The sequence below is a fragment of the Erythrolamprus reginae genome, chromosome 3 (genome assembly GCF_031021105.1).
Source record: "Erythrolamprus reginae isolate rEryReg1 chromosome 3, rEryReg1.hap1, whole genome shotgun sequence".
Taxonomy (NCBI): Eukaryota; Metazoa; Chordata; class Lepidosauria; order Squamata; family Dipsadidae; genus Erythrolamprus; species Erythrolamprus reginae.
Window position 1 is genome coordinate 146,201,939 of NC_091952.1, and position 17,024 is coordinate 146,218,962.

A 17,024-nucleotide genomic window follows, 5' to 3' on the forward strand; every position below is an offset into this window, starting at 1 on the left:
TTGCAGAATATCCGTTAGCAAGCCAATTTTATGACAGGGTTGTTAACCTTTTATAAAATCAAATTTTACATGGTGGCTCATGAAAGATAGTGTATATGTCACTGTTGCACTTTTTTCATCCAGGTTTATCAAGTAGCCAGTATTATAACTTGCATCTTTGCCAGCCTTCAAAATTACAGACATTCAAGTCTCAACAAAGAAAATGAGAAAAAAAATATTCAAAAGCTTCATTATAAGCTTCCAATAATAATATTGGCCCAAACAATATGTGCCTTATCTTACTCAACAGGAAAGGAAACATGATCAGGAATTTTTATGTTATTACAGATAGACTTTTTTTAAAAAAAAAAAAAATTAAAAACCGGAGTTTTAAAATTTTAAATTAGTATTTTTTTTCATTTTTATCGCATTTATTTTAATAAAATGCTTTTGGAATAAAAATCTAAAGATAATTTACTTTTTAAGATATATTAATAATTTAGTTAAAACAGCATGAAATGGAACTTAATTATGTAGCATAAGACTGTATATTCTGCAATATTTAAATTTTTGTAAACTCATTTAATGAATTCAAGGTTTGCAAGCTAAATAGGAAACCTCCATTTTGTTTACAAATAATAATATTAAAGATTCTAACTACCAGCAAGAATGAGTCCTTACATTTAAAGAGCATCTGTCATTTCAGATCCATCGTGGCAGCGCCTCTTAGTGGGCATCCACTCACCTGCTATCTGCCACATCTCTCAACCTGTTGTGTCACTGCTGCATCGCCAACCATCCCATTAAAATGAATGGGACTGTTAGTGAGTCAATAGCGGGTTAGAAGAGGAGCCGCTGCGGGGCAGAGATGACAATTGCTCTTTTAAAATTATAATTTAAATCAAGTTGATTTAAATCAAACTTTTTTACTAGTGATTTAAATCATGATTTAAATTGACTTGATTTAAATCAAATCCACTCTGTGTTATTATATATTTAACACCAACTATTATTTCCAGGAGAAATAATTACTCTCCCAAGGAAATCTTCCTGAGGACTGCAACTGCAATTAATGAAGCCCTGACTAGTTGCAACTGTACTTTTAAACTCTTTATTATATAAGTCATTACTACTCCTTTATAGATGATTCTGCTGTATCATTATACTATATCTTTAGACACAATGTTAATTTTAAACATGTCTTTTTATAGTTGTATTAAAGATAAACTTATTTTATATTTCATGTTAGTTCTTTTTGTTACTTTGTTATAAAATTTATAATTTTAGTTAAAGTACATAAAATTATAAAATAAGATTTATAACTTTACTTAACTACAAAAATATTCATCATATTAATTCTTGTATTTAAAATTTTGAATGTTTAATTGCTTTGATATGTAATTTTAGTCAATTTTTATAGTACATATGTTACGTTACTATTTCAAAAGGATGGCTATAATCCTATTTTTAAAAATCTTTGTTTTGCTGTTTGATGACTGAAATAAGAATGCTTGACTATAAACAGTCAAGAATCTAGCATAGAATCAGGTTGTACAAATTGTTTTGGGCACACAAAAGAAAATGCATATAACTTTAGCAATAGAAGACCACAATATACAAGAGGGATGGCACACACATTTATGGGAAAAAAGAAATATCAAACATTCACAATTCCAATCACATGCGATACGGAACACATTATTAGAAAATTGGAGAAAGACAAGGGAAAAAAATGTAGAAATACCTAGATGGTTATTTACCCTAGAAGCCCAAATATATCCCAATATAATTGACAAACAAAAAATAAAAACATATGAAGAGCTTCTAGATTCAGAAGGCCACCTGAAGACCAGGGAAGAACTTAAGAATGAAGGGAAGGAGATTGATTGGCTATCATATTTTCAGATATAAAGTAGGTATAAGAGAGATTTAGTAAAATTCGGAATATGTATAATAGATAATAACTAAACTTTTAATAGGACCAGATAGGAAATTTATCCAATTTGGATGTATAACTATTTGTTAAATTTTAAAAATATAGAAGAAACGGTAAAGAAAAACATGATAGCTTGGATGACTAACTTTGATTACACCATTCAGCTAGAAGACTGGGAAAGGCTACGACAATATCGGAGCCATATAGAGAAAATGTGTATAAAATATTCTACCAGAGGCATTATGCCCCGGCAAGATTAGCTAAAATTTGTTCAAATATCAACAGTGAATGTTGGAAATGTAAAACAGCACGTAGCACGTATTATCACATGTGGTGGATGTGCCCGGAAAGAAAAAAATGTGGATTATGATTAAAAATTGGCTAAAAGAAATCTTAAATTATGAAATAGAATTAAAACCTGAAATGTATCTTTTAGGAGTTATTAGAGGACAACGCAGAAAGGCAAATTACTACTTAATAACACACATATTAACAAGCGGCAAGATTGGTTTTCACACAAAGCTGGAAAAAAGAAAACATTCCAACTGATGATATAGTGATTAGGAAAATATTAGTGCAAAATTGAGTAAATTTGTTTGTTTGTTTGTCAAACAATTATAGGATGGTAATTTGTATAAAAAAAACATTAGAAAAGTAATGATAAAAAGTAATGATAGAAGATAATAAAACAGTAGGACAGGGACGGTAGGCACAATGGTGCGCTTATGCACACCCCTTACAAACCATTTAGAAAGGGGAGAGGCCAAATGTAGATAATCTAAGGTTAAAGGTTTTGGAGTTAAGAGTAGAAACCAGAGTCATGTAATGCAGTCCAGGCATTGATTACTCTATTGCTGAAGTCTTATTTTTTGCAGTCTAGTTTAGAGCGGTTGACATTTAGTTTAAATCTGTCACGTGCTTGTGTGTTGTTGCGGTTGAAGGTGAAGTAGTCACTAACTGGAAGGACATTTTGGTATATGATTTTATGAACTATAGTTAAGTCGGAACGGAGACTAGAACTACAGAACCAACAAGAAAAAGAACATTACACCATATGGGGGAAACTTTATAATTGGATAGAAGGAAAAAAGGAATTAGAATAATTATTTAAAAAGGGGAAAACCGAAGAAACAGAAATGTAAATGTAAATTTATATTAAGTTCAATGTCTTTGTTGCTTTGTGTTTTGTTTTTGTTTTAAAATTCAATAAAAAAAAGAAAATGCATGTATAACTTGTCAAATTTTTATATTTTACTGACAAAGAAAAATTCAACACAAAAATAGTTTGTAACGAAAGCGACTGCCTCTGAAGGCTCCCAGATTGGGGCTGAAAGGTGAAAGTAGTATGCTCTGTCCCATATTTGGGTAGACCTGGTCTGCAACAAGGAAGAGTTTCATGCACTAGGTCATGTACCCAGGGAGCTTGCCTCATCTGCTCTATCTGTTGGAGACTGGCCATTTTAAAACTTCTTCCTTATATGAATAGATTTATCAAAATCTCTTTACAGATATAACCCAGCACAAATGTTCTGGACAGACTGCAATGATTTTAATTACTTAATTATGTATGATATTTAGGCGGTGCATTGCATTGATGATGTAGACTAACTAAATCTACATTCATGTTTACAATAATTTCTGAAAACAGTGCAGTTGTGATTGTTATATTTTTGTTGTTGTTGCTGTGGTTGTATTCACAAAAACAGTAATACACAGCAAACAAGATTTATATGCTGGATTTTGTATCACAATATCACAAGTCAAACATTTCCCAAGGGTCTAGGAGTGTGTGATATATTTTTCTATGATGCTCACAGATCCAAGTACGGTGGCCTTTTGCAACTGACAGATTGTGATTTTGTCGATGTTTATTGTTTTCAAATGCTGGTTGAGGTCTTTTGGCACAGCGCCTAGTGTGCCGATTACTACTGGGACCACCTGTACTGGTTTATGCCAGAGTCGTCGTAGTTTGATTTTAAGATCATGATATCAGCTAACGTTTTCTTGTTGTTTTTCATCAATTCGGCTGTCACCTGGTATGGTGATATCAATGATCCATACTTTTTTCTTTTCCACAATTGCGAGGTTCGGTGTAGTGTTTCAAAACCCTGTCAGTTTGATTTCAAAAGTCCCAAAGTATTTTGGCATGTTTGTTTTCAACTACCTTCTCAAGTTTATGATCCCACCAGTTCTTTACCACTTGTAGGTGGTAGTTGTGGCATCTGGGCCACGTAGTTGTGCCTCTGTTTGTAGTCTGTCTGTGCAATTTTCTTGCAGGCGCTGAGGATGTGATATTATTGTTGTTGTTGTTGTTGTTGTTGTTATTATTATTATTATTATTATTGCATTGTTAGGGTACTTTAATAAATGAATATAGTGGGAAGCTTGCTGAGTTTGATATGATGTGACTGCACCACAAGCGTTGAGCATTTGCTGTGACCACATGTTGGCTATTCTTTGGTGGCATGTAATGGGTTAAATTCCTCTGGTCCTAAACCATCCAATTGAGGTCAGAGTAGCAATGGAGCATCTGATGACGAGGATTGCTTGGTTAGTGGCCCAGATTCTTATCTCTGTCTCTGTCCTGCTTATCCTCTGTCCTGTGGAGACTTTCCTTTTAAGTCTTTGCTATTAGTGTTTGGCAGTATAGACTGTCATTCTGAAAGACTAAATGACCTTCTTATTCCCCATTTTTTTTGTCTCTGGAGATACGTTGCTTTGTATTCCCATTTGGCCGCAGAGAAGCCAGTGCACAGTACATTCCCATAATGAACAGACAGGCACATGAACAGTAAAAAAAAAATCTGCAGTGACTGTGGCTGAACTGAAAGGAAAAAAGTCCTCCTCTCCTCTTCCCTTCTTATAGCAAAATGCTACCATTCAGATCAGTGCAGGCTGTCGAATCAACAGCATGGCTGCCAACAGCAGCAGAGGTAAGAAAGGAATGTAGCGGATGAGTAAATGAAAGCAGCATCAGAGCAAGGACTGAAGTGTCTTCCGAGAAAGAGAATTTGTATAGTCTGTTTGCATCTCATGTAGATGCACATTTGTTTCTCTTATGCAAAGGGACAAGTAGGGAGATGGTGGAAGGAAAATGGAGGGATCTGCTGCTGAAAGGGAAATCAAAGCCGCTTGTGATGCCAAAGAAAAAAATGCTCCATATGCAAAAGCATCTGTTCTTCTCTCTCTTTTGACAATAATAGATGTGGGGAACAGTGGATAAACAAGGAATCAGCTCTTCATCACTGGCTTCACGTAATCACAATTGAAACTGGAAAATCCTTGAAAATCTAGCTACCAGGACTTCGGCTTGATTTCCTAAGAGCATGCAGAACTGAAGAGGGGTGGTGGCTTGATTAAACTGACTTTGTGTCTTTCTGTTTCTATTCACAGCCGTGGCTCCAAAACTCAAGAAACTAAAGAGCCTAAATGTAGAAGTTGGAGCAAAGGTTTCTTTGAAATGTGAGGCAAGCGTTGGAAATCCCCAGCCATCCTACAAATGGTTCAAAGATGGCAAAGAAATTAAAAAGAGCAAAGATATCAGAATAAAATATGGGAATGGAAAGTAAGTAAAAACAGGTTCTTTTTCATCTTTAAAAAATGTGTTATCGTAGATAAATAATTATTATTGGTATAGTTGTCATAAAAATGACTGAATTGTCAATTTCTAAGTAAAGTGATATTTTTAATCCTAATCCAAAATAATTATGACTCTTGTTTGTGAGCAAGAATGTGTTCATAATATTCTCAGAGGATTTATTAATTTCAATATTTCAAGGTGCAGGTTCGACTCGATGGAGACATCTAAGCCAGATTTTAACTGCAGAGCACTAGGTGGGGGAAGGCTGTTCTAAGGTAAAACTTTAAAAAATGGGAAATCCATCAGTTTGATTATGTCAACTGTCTGAAGCAGAATTTTAGAGAATTCTGGGAGTTGACTTCTACCCAGCTTAAAGATGTTGAGATTGGAAAGCACTGTTAAGAAAACTCAATTATTTTTGCTGTAATGTTTTATTTAATCAGACATGGTTAAAGGAGACAGACATATTGCCAATTATTTATTAGCATTAGGAGTAATGGCATGCTCATTCTCATTTTGTCCTCTGGATAGATCATGTGCTCTACCTTAAATTTTGGTGTGATGAAGACAGAGCCAGATGGCCTAAACTGGTTATCTATATGGGTTTTGTACAGGACTAAAAATCTGTTAGGTGGTTAAGTGAAACAAGTAGTATCTCTTAGAAACAGGGACCATTTTGCTTTCTGCTTTTCCTTTGATTGGGTATTTCCTTGGAGCTCCAATGAAGTGAGGTATCCTTTCCCTTTTTATTGGTATTTAACTATTACTATTTCTTGGTATACAATGCCACAGAATTAAATTCTATTTAAAGTTCTGGTTGATACCAACATGGACCATGAACATTGAATTCTCTGTAATACTGAACATCTAGCTTCTCAGATCAAGCCAGGCCACTATAGTTGATGAAAATAAGTAAGAAAAACAAGGCCAACGGGCTTCCCAGCACTATATGAGGCCGAGTAGAGTAGAGACAGTTCCATGAATGCTCATACATTGTGCAAGACTTGGTTTCATGCAGTCAGTATTTTAACTGTAGCTCAAGTAGGTTCATTGGCCAACTGTACTGTAGTTCAAGAAACTAGCTCTAATATGGCTCTGTCCAACATTGTTTGACAGAATTTGTGCTCCTGATACAAAAACCTCAAATTATTTTGGATGTTTAAAAAATCAACAGAATAGAATGAAACCTGCAGAAATAGATAACCGACATCTCAGAACGTATTAAAACATCCAATATGTGGAAAGTTAACCCTTCTGGATTTTTTTTTTAAAAAAAACTAATTACAGTATATAATTTATTTCTGTATATAGATAAAAATTATCCACATACTGGCAGTTATCTTTTAGATATTGCAGATCTGAATCTGGCAATTTTTTTTAAAAGAAATGTGAGTAGGGTTTTGGATGGTTTGGACAGAATTAAAGGGTCTTTTCTGCAGAGCATTATTTAAGCATATAGTCTGATTTGAATCTGAATCATAAAATCTCCCAGTGATTTCCTACAGGAATTTGGAATTTAGATTTCTTATAAGGAGAGTGATTGGAAAGCTTCTGAGGGACCATCACTTGTGATTAAATGACAATCATTATGTGTGGTGCCTCATGATTCTTGACAAATGTATATTTTCTTTTATGTGCACTGAGAGCATATGCACCAAAGACAAATTCCTTGTGTGTCCAATCACACTTGGCCAATAAACCTATTCTATTCTATTCTAAAGGGAAACTTTCTTGTATATATTTGTTCCCTGTTCTCCCCACCTGGCATTTTTTGGGGAAAATTTAGATAACTCTTGAGTATTTGTCATTTTGCAGTGCTCCAAAATGTCAGATTATTGAAAGCTTCTTATTCAGTTTAGATGATCTATATCTGCAGTTTTCACCCTTTTCCTTAATGTGGGATGTGGCTTCACCATTAAAACTGTTGTAGACCATCATATAAGTGAGGGGTGGCTAATAGGCTACCCACAGTCACCATGATTGCTCCAGAAAATATATTCAAGACCCTCCATTTTTAAAAAAAATCAAGGCTAATATCATAATATTTTCAAATTTAGTAAGATGACAGTGTTATAAATGTAAATCTTGGAAGGAAAAACTGAAATCAGTAATATTAAAGTGAAAGCTAGTAAAATCTAGCAACACTTGAAACTTTTAAGTTTCTAGCTCTTCAGTGATTGGAAAACTTTTCTACACAAATTTAAAAATGTGTGTACTGAAATGCTATTTAGCTTATTTTAATTTCCAAGGGGAAAAGAATGATACATTGATAAACAACTGTAGAAATACAGTGGTCCCTCGACTTGCGCGTTCTCGATTAGCGCGAAACGCTGCAACGCGGTTTTTCAAAAAATATTATTTAAAAAATAAAATATTAAAATATTATTTAAAAAAAAATTTTTTTTTTTTTTAAATTTTTTTTTTTTAAAAAATTTTTTTTTATTCTGTTCCCTGAATGGAGACCGCCGGCCGCTCAATCGGGCCGGCAGGGAACAGAATGGAGCCTTCCGCGGCGGGGCTGGTAAGGGGGGGAGCCGAGCCCAGCCCCGTGGCATTCGCTTTCCTCCCTGCCCCGGAAGCTCTCCGAGGTTGCGAAGGAGCCCACAATCAGTCTCGGCTGCGGGTGGGAGGAAGGCGAATCCCCCGTGGGCTCCGTTACATTTTCCGCTGCCAGCCAGGCCATGCTGGCGGCAGCGGAACAATCGCTGGGTGGAAGGCGTGCTCGGCTCCAGCCGCTTTCGGCCGAGCCTCCCCGGCCAAGCAGCCAGGGAAGTCGAGCCAGGCGTGGCGGCGGCCTGCGCCGATGTTCCCCGCTGCGACGGAAGGCAGTCGCTTGGCTAGGGAGGCTCGGCCGAAAGCGGCTGGAGCAGCAGAGCCGAGCACGCCTTCCACCCAGGGAGTCCTGCCCTTTCATTCCCGCCGACCACAGGGGCGAGGGGTGGGGATGAAGGGGCAGGACTTCCCGGGCGGAAGGCGTGCTCGGCTCTGCCGCTCCAGCCGCTTTCGGCCGAGCCTCCCTAGCCAAGCGACTGCCTTCCGTCGCAGCGGGGAACATCGGCGCAGGCCGCCGCCATGCCTGGCTCGACTTCCCTGGCTGCTCGGCCGAAAGGGGCTGGAGCGGCAGAGCCGAGCATGCCTTCCGCCCGGGAAGTCCTGCCCCTTCATCCCCACCCCTCGCCCCTGTGGCCGGCTCATCCAGGGGGGCGTGTGTGGACTGGCAAGCGGCAAGCGGGAAGACCAAGGGACATTCAGTTCCTTCAGCCGCCCAACACCTGATCCGCTCCGCAGCGCGGCAGCAGCGAGGAGCCGAAGATGGGGTTTCCCCTTTGCCTTTACCCCATCTTCGGCTCCTCGCTGCTTCCGCGCTGCGGAGCAGATCAGCTGTTGGGCGGCTGAAGGAACCTCCCCTTGGTCTTCCCCGCCGCCCACACGCAAACTCCACCATCTGCGCATGTGCGGCCATGAAAAAAATGGCGCACATGCGCAGATGGTGGTTTTACTTCCGCATCCAATATAACGCGGAAATCGGTTAGCGCGGGAGGTCTTGGAACGTAACCCCCGCGCTAACCGAGAGATCACTGTATTAATATTATATCCTTAAAAGAGATGATTTTCACTCATAGATTTGCTTATCAGAGTTCATATGTTATATTTTTTCTGCCTTCCTCTTTTCTCCTGCTCCCAATCAGCAAAAGTAATTAATTGCACCAAAAGCTCTTCTCATTATTTCTGAATTGGAAAGTTGAGTTCACTTTGCCCTTCAGCTAGCATGTTTCAAAGTGGATGTAAGAGCAACATGACAAAGCAGGGCAATGGAAAAACCACGTTGTAATGTTGAACACCACCATAGCTGTGTAATTAAAAAAAAATCAAAGATAGTTCTGGAATAAGGACTCCTACCTCCAGCAGTGGTTTGGAATAGAAGACCCCTTAAGGTCTCTTCCAGCCCTATGATTCTATGATATTCTCTTGTTTTCTCTATCTTATATTAGCTGTTTAATTTTGTGTCCCTCCACTGTTTCTGAATTTTTCACACCTCCTCCGCCTCTCCCTCATCATAAACAAATGTTTACTTCTATGGGGAATTTATGCAATTATTTGATAATCATTTCCAAATTTCCTTTCTTTACAATAGGTACTCTATATACTGTAAATCACAATCTTTTCCAACCACATCGTTTTCTTCCATGTTTATTGAAATAGGACTTTGACCAGTTCTTCTCTTTCAGTTTAAAGTCAGGGTTCTATGAATCCTCTGGTTCACTATTAGATAGCTGTTCTTGTCTATAATCCTTTTTTTAATTGACTTGGTCAATATTTCTTCCTTACAAATATTTCTGTTATTCTATAATCCCATTTTAGAGGATACATTCTTATTTCTCTCCATTGCCAGTTATTACTTTTGATAACTATTGCTGCCTTAACTTATTAGTTGCCTTGGATTCCCCAATTCTCATAAAAATCATTTTCTTTTTTTGTTTTGCTTTTTTTAAACTAAATTTTATGAAAAATTAAAACTATAATAAAAACTAAAAGAATAAAAAGAAAAAATAGAGTGCAGAAAAGAAAAAAGAAAAAAATAGAAAAGAAAAAAATATGAATATATTAATATATTAAGAACAATAAAACTATACAAGTAGTCATCGACTTACAATAGTTTATTGACCATTCAAAATTACAAAGGCACTGAAAAAAGTGACATGATCATATTTCAAATTACCATTGAAATATCCTCATGGTTATTTATATCTTTCAAAGATCCTGGAGCAACAGGGAACTGCCAGAGGACTGGAAAAAAATTGATATAGTTCCCATCTTCAAAAAAAGGGGGGGGGGAAATAGATCCAGGAAATTACAGGCCTATCAGCCTGACTTTAATACCAGGGAAGATTCTGGAAAAGATAATCCAGCAATGAATCAGCGAACACCTAGAAGTATACAACGTAATACTCCAAAGCCAACATGGGTTTTTCAAAAACTGACCATGCCAGACTAGCCTTATTGCATTCTTTGACAAAGATACAACATTACTCATATATACAGTGGGAGAAAAAATTATTTAGTCAAACACCAGTTGTGCAAGTTCTGCCACTTAAAAAGATGAGAGAGGCCTGTAATTGACATCCTAGATAGACTTCAACTATGAGAGACAACATGAGAAACCACATCCAGAAAATCACATTGTCTGATTTTTAATGAATTTATTTGCAAATTATGGTGGAAAATAAGTATTTAGTCACCTATGAACAAGCAATATTTCTGGGTCTGACAGACCTGTAATCTCTTCTTTAAGAGGGTCCTCTGTCCTCCACCCATTACCTATAGTAATGGCACCTGTTTGAACTTGTTATCAGTATAAAAGTCACCTGTCCACCTCAAATGGTCACACTCCAAACTCCACTATGTTGAAGACCAAAGAGCTGTCGAAGGACACCAGAAACAAAATTGTAGCCCTGCACCAGACTGGGAAGACTGAATCTGAAATAGGCAAGCAGCTTGGTGTGAAGAAATCAACTCTGGGAGCAATAATTAGAAAATGGAAGATATATAAAACCACTGATAATCTCCCTCGATCTGGGGCTCCATGCAAGATCTCATCCCGTGGAGTCAAAATGGTTACAAGAACGGTGAGCAAAAATCTCAGAACTACATGGGGGGACTTAGTGAATGATCTTCAGAGAGCTGGGACCAACATAACAAAGGCTACCATCAGTAACACACTACACTGCTAGGGATTCCGATCCTGCAGTGCCAGATGTGCCCCCCTGCTTAAGCCAGTACATGTCCGGGGCCATCTGAAGTTTGCTAGAGAGCATTAGGATGATCCAGAAGAGTATTGGGAGAATGTCATATGAAACCAAAGTAGAACTGTTTGAAAGAAACACAACCCATCGTGTTTGGAGGAGAAAGAATGCTAAGTTGCATCCAAAGAACACCATATCTACTGTGAAGCATGGAGGTGGCAACATCATGCTTTGGGGCTGTTTTTCTGGAAAAGGACCAGGATGAGTGATCCGTGTACATCAAAGAATGAATGGGGCCCTATATTGTGAGATTTTGCGTACAAACCACCTTCCATCAGCAAGGGCACTGAAGATGAAATGTGGCTGGGTCTTTCAGCATGACAATGATCCCAAACACACTGCCAGGGCAATGAAGGAGTGGCTTTGTAAGAAGCATTTCAAGGTCCTGGAGTGGTGTAGGTCCTGCGGGCAGCTCCATTTCTGACAGTGGAACGGTGTTCCATGCACTCATACATACATATTGTTTCAGTTTCCAAATTGTTGTTGTTGGCTGACCTGTTGCTATGACCTATTCCAGTTAATGAATATACTCTGACATATATCATTTACTTGGACTTCAGCAAGGCATTTGATAAAGTAGACCAAACCTACTGTACTTCTAGATAAAATAGAAAATTGTGGGTTAGACAGCATCACCATCAGATTAATTTGTAACTGGTTTACCAACCACACTCAATGTGTAGTCGTCAATTGAACTGCATCTACATGGAGGGAAGTATGCAGTGGAGTACCCCAAGGCTATTTTAGGCCCAGTATTCTCAACAACTTCATCAATGATCTGGATGAGGGTGTAGATGGGGAACTTATCAAAATTGCAGATGACACCAAGCTAGGAAGAAGACACCAAGCTAGAAGAACAACATTCCAGAAGATAGACTTACAGGAGGATCTTGACAGACTTGGGCGCTATCTAACAAAATGAAATTCAATGGTGAAAAAAGTAAGGTTCTCTATTTAGGCAATAAAAACAAAATGCACAGGTATAGTATTTTTCTGACCTATGTTTCACAAAGTCACAAAACAGACTCCTTGTCATGAAACAAAACCCTTTTTATTTGGCTAATGTGAATTCCTAGCATTCACATAAAGAAAAGTCCTGGCAATAAGCCTTTTAAGGGTGAATTGCAACAACACACCTTATCAGCCCTTGGATAGTTGCCAGGCTGATAGCTTCCAGGTGCAATACTATACAATGGAATACTTGGCAAGGAATCTCTGTAAAGGCCCGCACTCAGATAAGCAATTTTTCACACTAATAAATGAACTAATTGTCTCTTGCAAACACCACTCCCCTTTTGCTCCTATTTATTCCCTTTGGGAGGGACCTTTCAGCATCCACTTGTGTCTTTACTCCTGAGCTGACCCCTGTTCCTTAATTATTCCCTTCTGCTGACAGCTGTGTGCATGCAGAACAGGCTTTAGTTGTTCTTCTGGAGTTGAAGGTAGCTGATAACTGTCAGATAGCCCTGCCCCTCTCTGCCTCTGATGCAGAGTACTCATCAGAGCCTCCCCCAAACTCCAGAACTGGCCCATGTTCCTCCCCAACTTCCCCATTGTTCGTGTCTGCCACCAGCTCTACTGGCAGGCCACAACAAGTATATGTGATACCTTTTTCAATAGTAGTAACTGTGAGAGGGATCTTGGAGTCCTAGTGGACAACCATTTAAATATGAGCCAGCAGTGTGCAGCAGCCAACTCAGTTCTAGACTGCATAAACAAGAGGGAAAGAATCAGGATCACCTGAAGTGTTAATACCACTTTATAAGGCCTTGGTAAGATCACACTTGGAATATTGCATCCAGTTTTGGTCGCCATGAAGTAAAAAAGATGTGGAGACTCTAGAAAGAGTGCGGAGAAGTGCAACAAAGATGATTAGAGGACTGGAGGCTAAAATATATGAAGAACAGTTGCAGGAACTGGGTATGAAAGAAGGACTAGACTGACATGATAACAGTGTTCCAATATCTAAGGGGCTGCCACAAAGAGGAGTCAAGGTATTGTCCAAAGTTCCTGGGGGCAGAACAAGAAGCAATGGTTGGAAACTAATCAAGGAGAGAAGCATCCTTGAGCTAAGGAGAATTTTCCTGACAGTTAGAACAATTAATCAGTGGAACAAGTTGCCTCCAGAAGTTGTGAATACTCCAAACTGGAAGTTTTAAAGAAGATAAAGACTCTTGGTGGTGCAGTGGATAGAGTGCAGCACTGCAAGCTACTTCTGCTGATCACTGGCTGCCAGCAATTTGGCAGATTGAATCTCAGTAGGCTCAAGGTTGACTCAGCCTTCCATCCTTCCAAGGTCAGTAAAATGAGGATCCAGTTTATTGGAGGCAATATGCTTACTCTCTGTAACTTGCTTAGACAAGGCTGTATGGCTGTGAAGCGGTATATAAGTCTAAATACTATTGTTATTGCTATATGGGATAACCATTTGCATGGAAACTTTCTTTTTCAGATACTCTTAAAATTAACTTTTGGGTCTATTGTTCAAAAATGTTATTTAATAAGTCTCTTCCATTGTTATTTTCTTATATTTTCCTGACATTCTGGATTAAGGAACGGTATCCGTCCTTGCCCTTTGACACTTGATACTGATTTATTATATGTTCTTCTTTGAGATTTGTTTGAGAAACTGTCTTCTTCCATCTTCCATGATGTCTTCTGAGCCAATATGAATCTACAGGATTAATTCTGTTAAACAGTGTTATCTTTAGTGATCCAGGAGGTAGATCCCATGTCAGTAGCTAACCATTGGAATGAAGTTCTTCTTAAATTCTGTGGCTGCAATCCTGATAATATTCTGTTCAACAAACCAAGAACTTTGGGGGATAAAAGGGGGCCTGAAGCCCAACCGCTCTTGAAGTCATCTATGGAACTACACTTGGTGGCTTTCGTCCCTCTGGCTAGTGCAGCAACCCATGGCTCTGGAGCTATATGTGGCTCTGACCCCTCTGCTGCAGCTCCCTGCTGAATCAGTAAACTTCATCTGCATTTCAGCAACGACGGAAAGGAGGAATGGCCCGCAGGACCAAGCAATGGCTTTAAACCTTGCATGGTGGACTTTTGCCACCCCGAGGACAGTTTTCAATCAACTTCCTGTTAGTGATTACTTCACCTTCAACAACCACAACACAAGAGCACATAATAGATACAAACTAAATGTAAATTGCTCTAAACCTGACTGCAGAAAATATGACTTCGCAAATGCTGCGGTTTTGCTGAGGCTTCCCTCGCTGGGAAACCCCTCCTCCGGACTTCTGTTGCCAGCCGAAGTGCCTGTTTTCATGCTGGTGGGATTCCCCTGCTGGGATTCCCCTGCAGCATCACAAAATCCGGAGGTGGGGTTTCCCTTGGAGGGGAGCCTCAGGGGAATCCCACCTGTGCCAAAACAGGCGCTTCGGCTAGCAACGGAAGTCCAGAGGCGGGGCATCCCAGCGGTGGCGGTGGGTTCATAAGATGAAAATAGTTCGGAAGAATACTTCCTTCTCTTAGTTTGTTGACATCAAGCTCTCTTAAAGTCTAAAACGCTAATTAGACTTTGTTCAATTGCTTGTGCCTGCATTATGCTGAATTCTAATATGACATGAAAATTTCCCCCCCCAACTTCCATTCTCTCAATCATTTCATTCCTGTTAGTTGGTATTAAGTCCATTAGAACTGAGGTCCTCTAGGTCTCATCTCCACCTTTTGGGAAACAAAGTTCTCAGCTGGCCATGTCAGAACCTATTTAATCTCCCACGCGCTGCAAAGTTTATTTCCCAGTTACTGTCATAGTAGTTAAAGTCCCTCATTTTTACAGTGGTGTTTTTCCTGCCCACTTTGACTAATGGATTAGCTAATAATTCATCTATTTCCTCCACTTAGTTGGATGGCCTGCAGTACACTCCAATGGTAATGCCATTTATTTTTCCTCTGATATTTACCCCAATGTTTTCAAGAAGACATCTCTTGTAATGTGCATTTCTGTTGATGTTGATATACATCTAAAGCAATTCCTCTTTCCCTTTTTGAGATGGTTTTGTTACTTCTGCACAATTTTTATTCTTCTAGCAGTATGTTCCAGTCATGGGTTTCATCCCACCAAGTATCTGGAAACAAGGGCTAGCTGTACAGACCTTCAACATGAACCTTAAATAGGAGTATAATAGAGCTACAAAGAGATCAACATCTCTATTTCGGCTGCTATCTAGTGATTGTGCAGATTCCACAGCCTAAATATAATAGGCCTAGATGGTGGATGATAAAACATCTGCTTACTTTTCTTCAGTTGAGTTACTTTAATCTTCAGGAGTCTCTGTGTGATGATGAATGGAAAGGAAGATATCACCCACTCAAGGCAATGTATCACACCACCATAATCATTTTGGGTGCTTCTTAACATGGCTTGTTTGAAAGGGGGAATGTAAGATTCAGTGACTAACATATCTGGTTCAAAATTACAATGATCCTAATTCCACCTAATGTCATTATTAAAGTAGTATAATAACCAAGCCTTTCTTTTTTCCCCCAGGAAAATATCTAGACTTCAAATCAGTAAAGTGAAAGTTGAAGATACAGGAGAATACAGTTGTGAAGCAGAGAATGTCCTGGGAACAGACACTGCCACAGGCAGTCTCATAGTCAGAAGTGGTAAGTTATAATACTGAATCAAAACGATATATTTAGTTTCAACTGGCTTTTACAATTGGTGGGAGAAGAAAACCATATATAAGATGCCTTGAGGAAAATGGTGGGATTCAGCCAGTTCACATCAGTTCAGCTGAACCAGCTGTTAACGTTTTGCATGAATTGTCTGATTCCACCACTGGCTGGTCCCTCCCCTCCCAATCACTCCTCACTTGGCCTGAGAAGGTAAGAGTGAGGGCAGGGGAGGGAGACTCACACTGGGTGGGGCTGGAAATCACTGCAGAGGATGATACAAGAAGTGGTTCGAGAAGTAGCACAGCCCTCACTGGCCAGAGTGAGGTAATGGCGCTGTTGTGGCAAAGTGAGGCAGCCAAAGCAGCAGTGGTGATTGCCAGAATCACCCTTGTTTAAACAGGTCCATCCATTTGGTTAGGGCAATTGAGGATGGAGGCTCTCTAGGTAACTCAGGCATGGGCATGAAGTCCATTCCGCTAGTGATTTGGAAAGGAGTTAGCCTGGTGCTGCTGTGGCCTACATTGTTGTGTGAACAGTAGCAACTCCACCCAAATGTCTTGTTTTATAATCTGCATAGCATCTCGGGTACTGCTCCATCATTGCATTTGCTCATTCTGCAGCTCCGTTTGTGCTTAGTCCTTGAGAGAATCCAATGGATCATAGGAACTCATTCCAGAACTTTGTGTGAATTGGACTCCAGTCAGAAATGACTCAGGAAGGCACTCCATGCAGTCTGTTGATATGCTTGATGAACATTCCTGCCAATTTTTTGCCTGATGATAATTTGGAGCAAGTGATGAAATGAACTTGTTTAGAGAATAGATCTATCATTGTCCAAATGATGGTGTTTCGCTCTTAGGGATTTCAACTTTAAAGTCCATGGTGATCTCCTCCCATTACCAGTTGGAGTAAACCAGTTGGGTGGTACTGGTGGAGGAGGATGGATGGGCCTCAGTAGTCCTATCATTCCTCCTCAGTTGCCCATGGTTGACTGCCCCAGGGGTCCAAGGTGTTGGCCAGTAAAGGCACCCTGCTGGGCTGTTGCACCAACTGAGGGGGGAAGGCTGAGGGGGAAGGCTGAATGTTG

General features: G+C 39.4%; 1 protein-coding gene across 3 annotated transcripts in view; it reads left to right on the forward strand.

The window, feature by feature from the left end:
- Positions 1–17,024, forward strand: part of NRG2 (neuregulin 2) — a 259,760-nt gene that overhangs the window by 180,227 nt on the left and 62,509 nt on the right. For all 3 annotated transcript variants that reach the window (XM_070746955.1, XM_070746957.1, XM_070746956.1), the window contains 2 exons: positions 5,309–5,480; positions 15,807–15,925. In XM_070746955.1, coding sequence (XP_070603056.1) covers positions 5,309–5,480; positions 15,807–15,925 — 291 coding nt within the window. The remainder of the gene's footprint in view (positions 1–5,308; positions 5,481–15,806; positions 15,926–17,024) is intronic.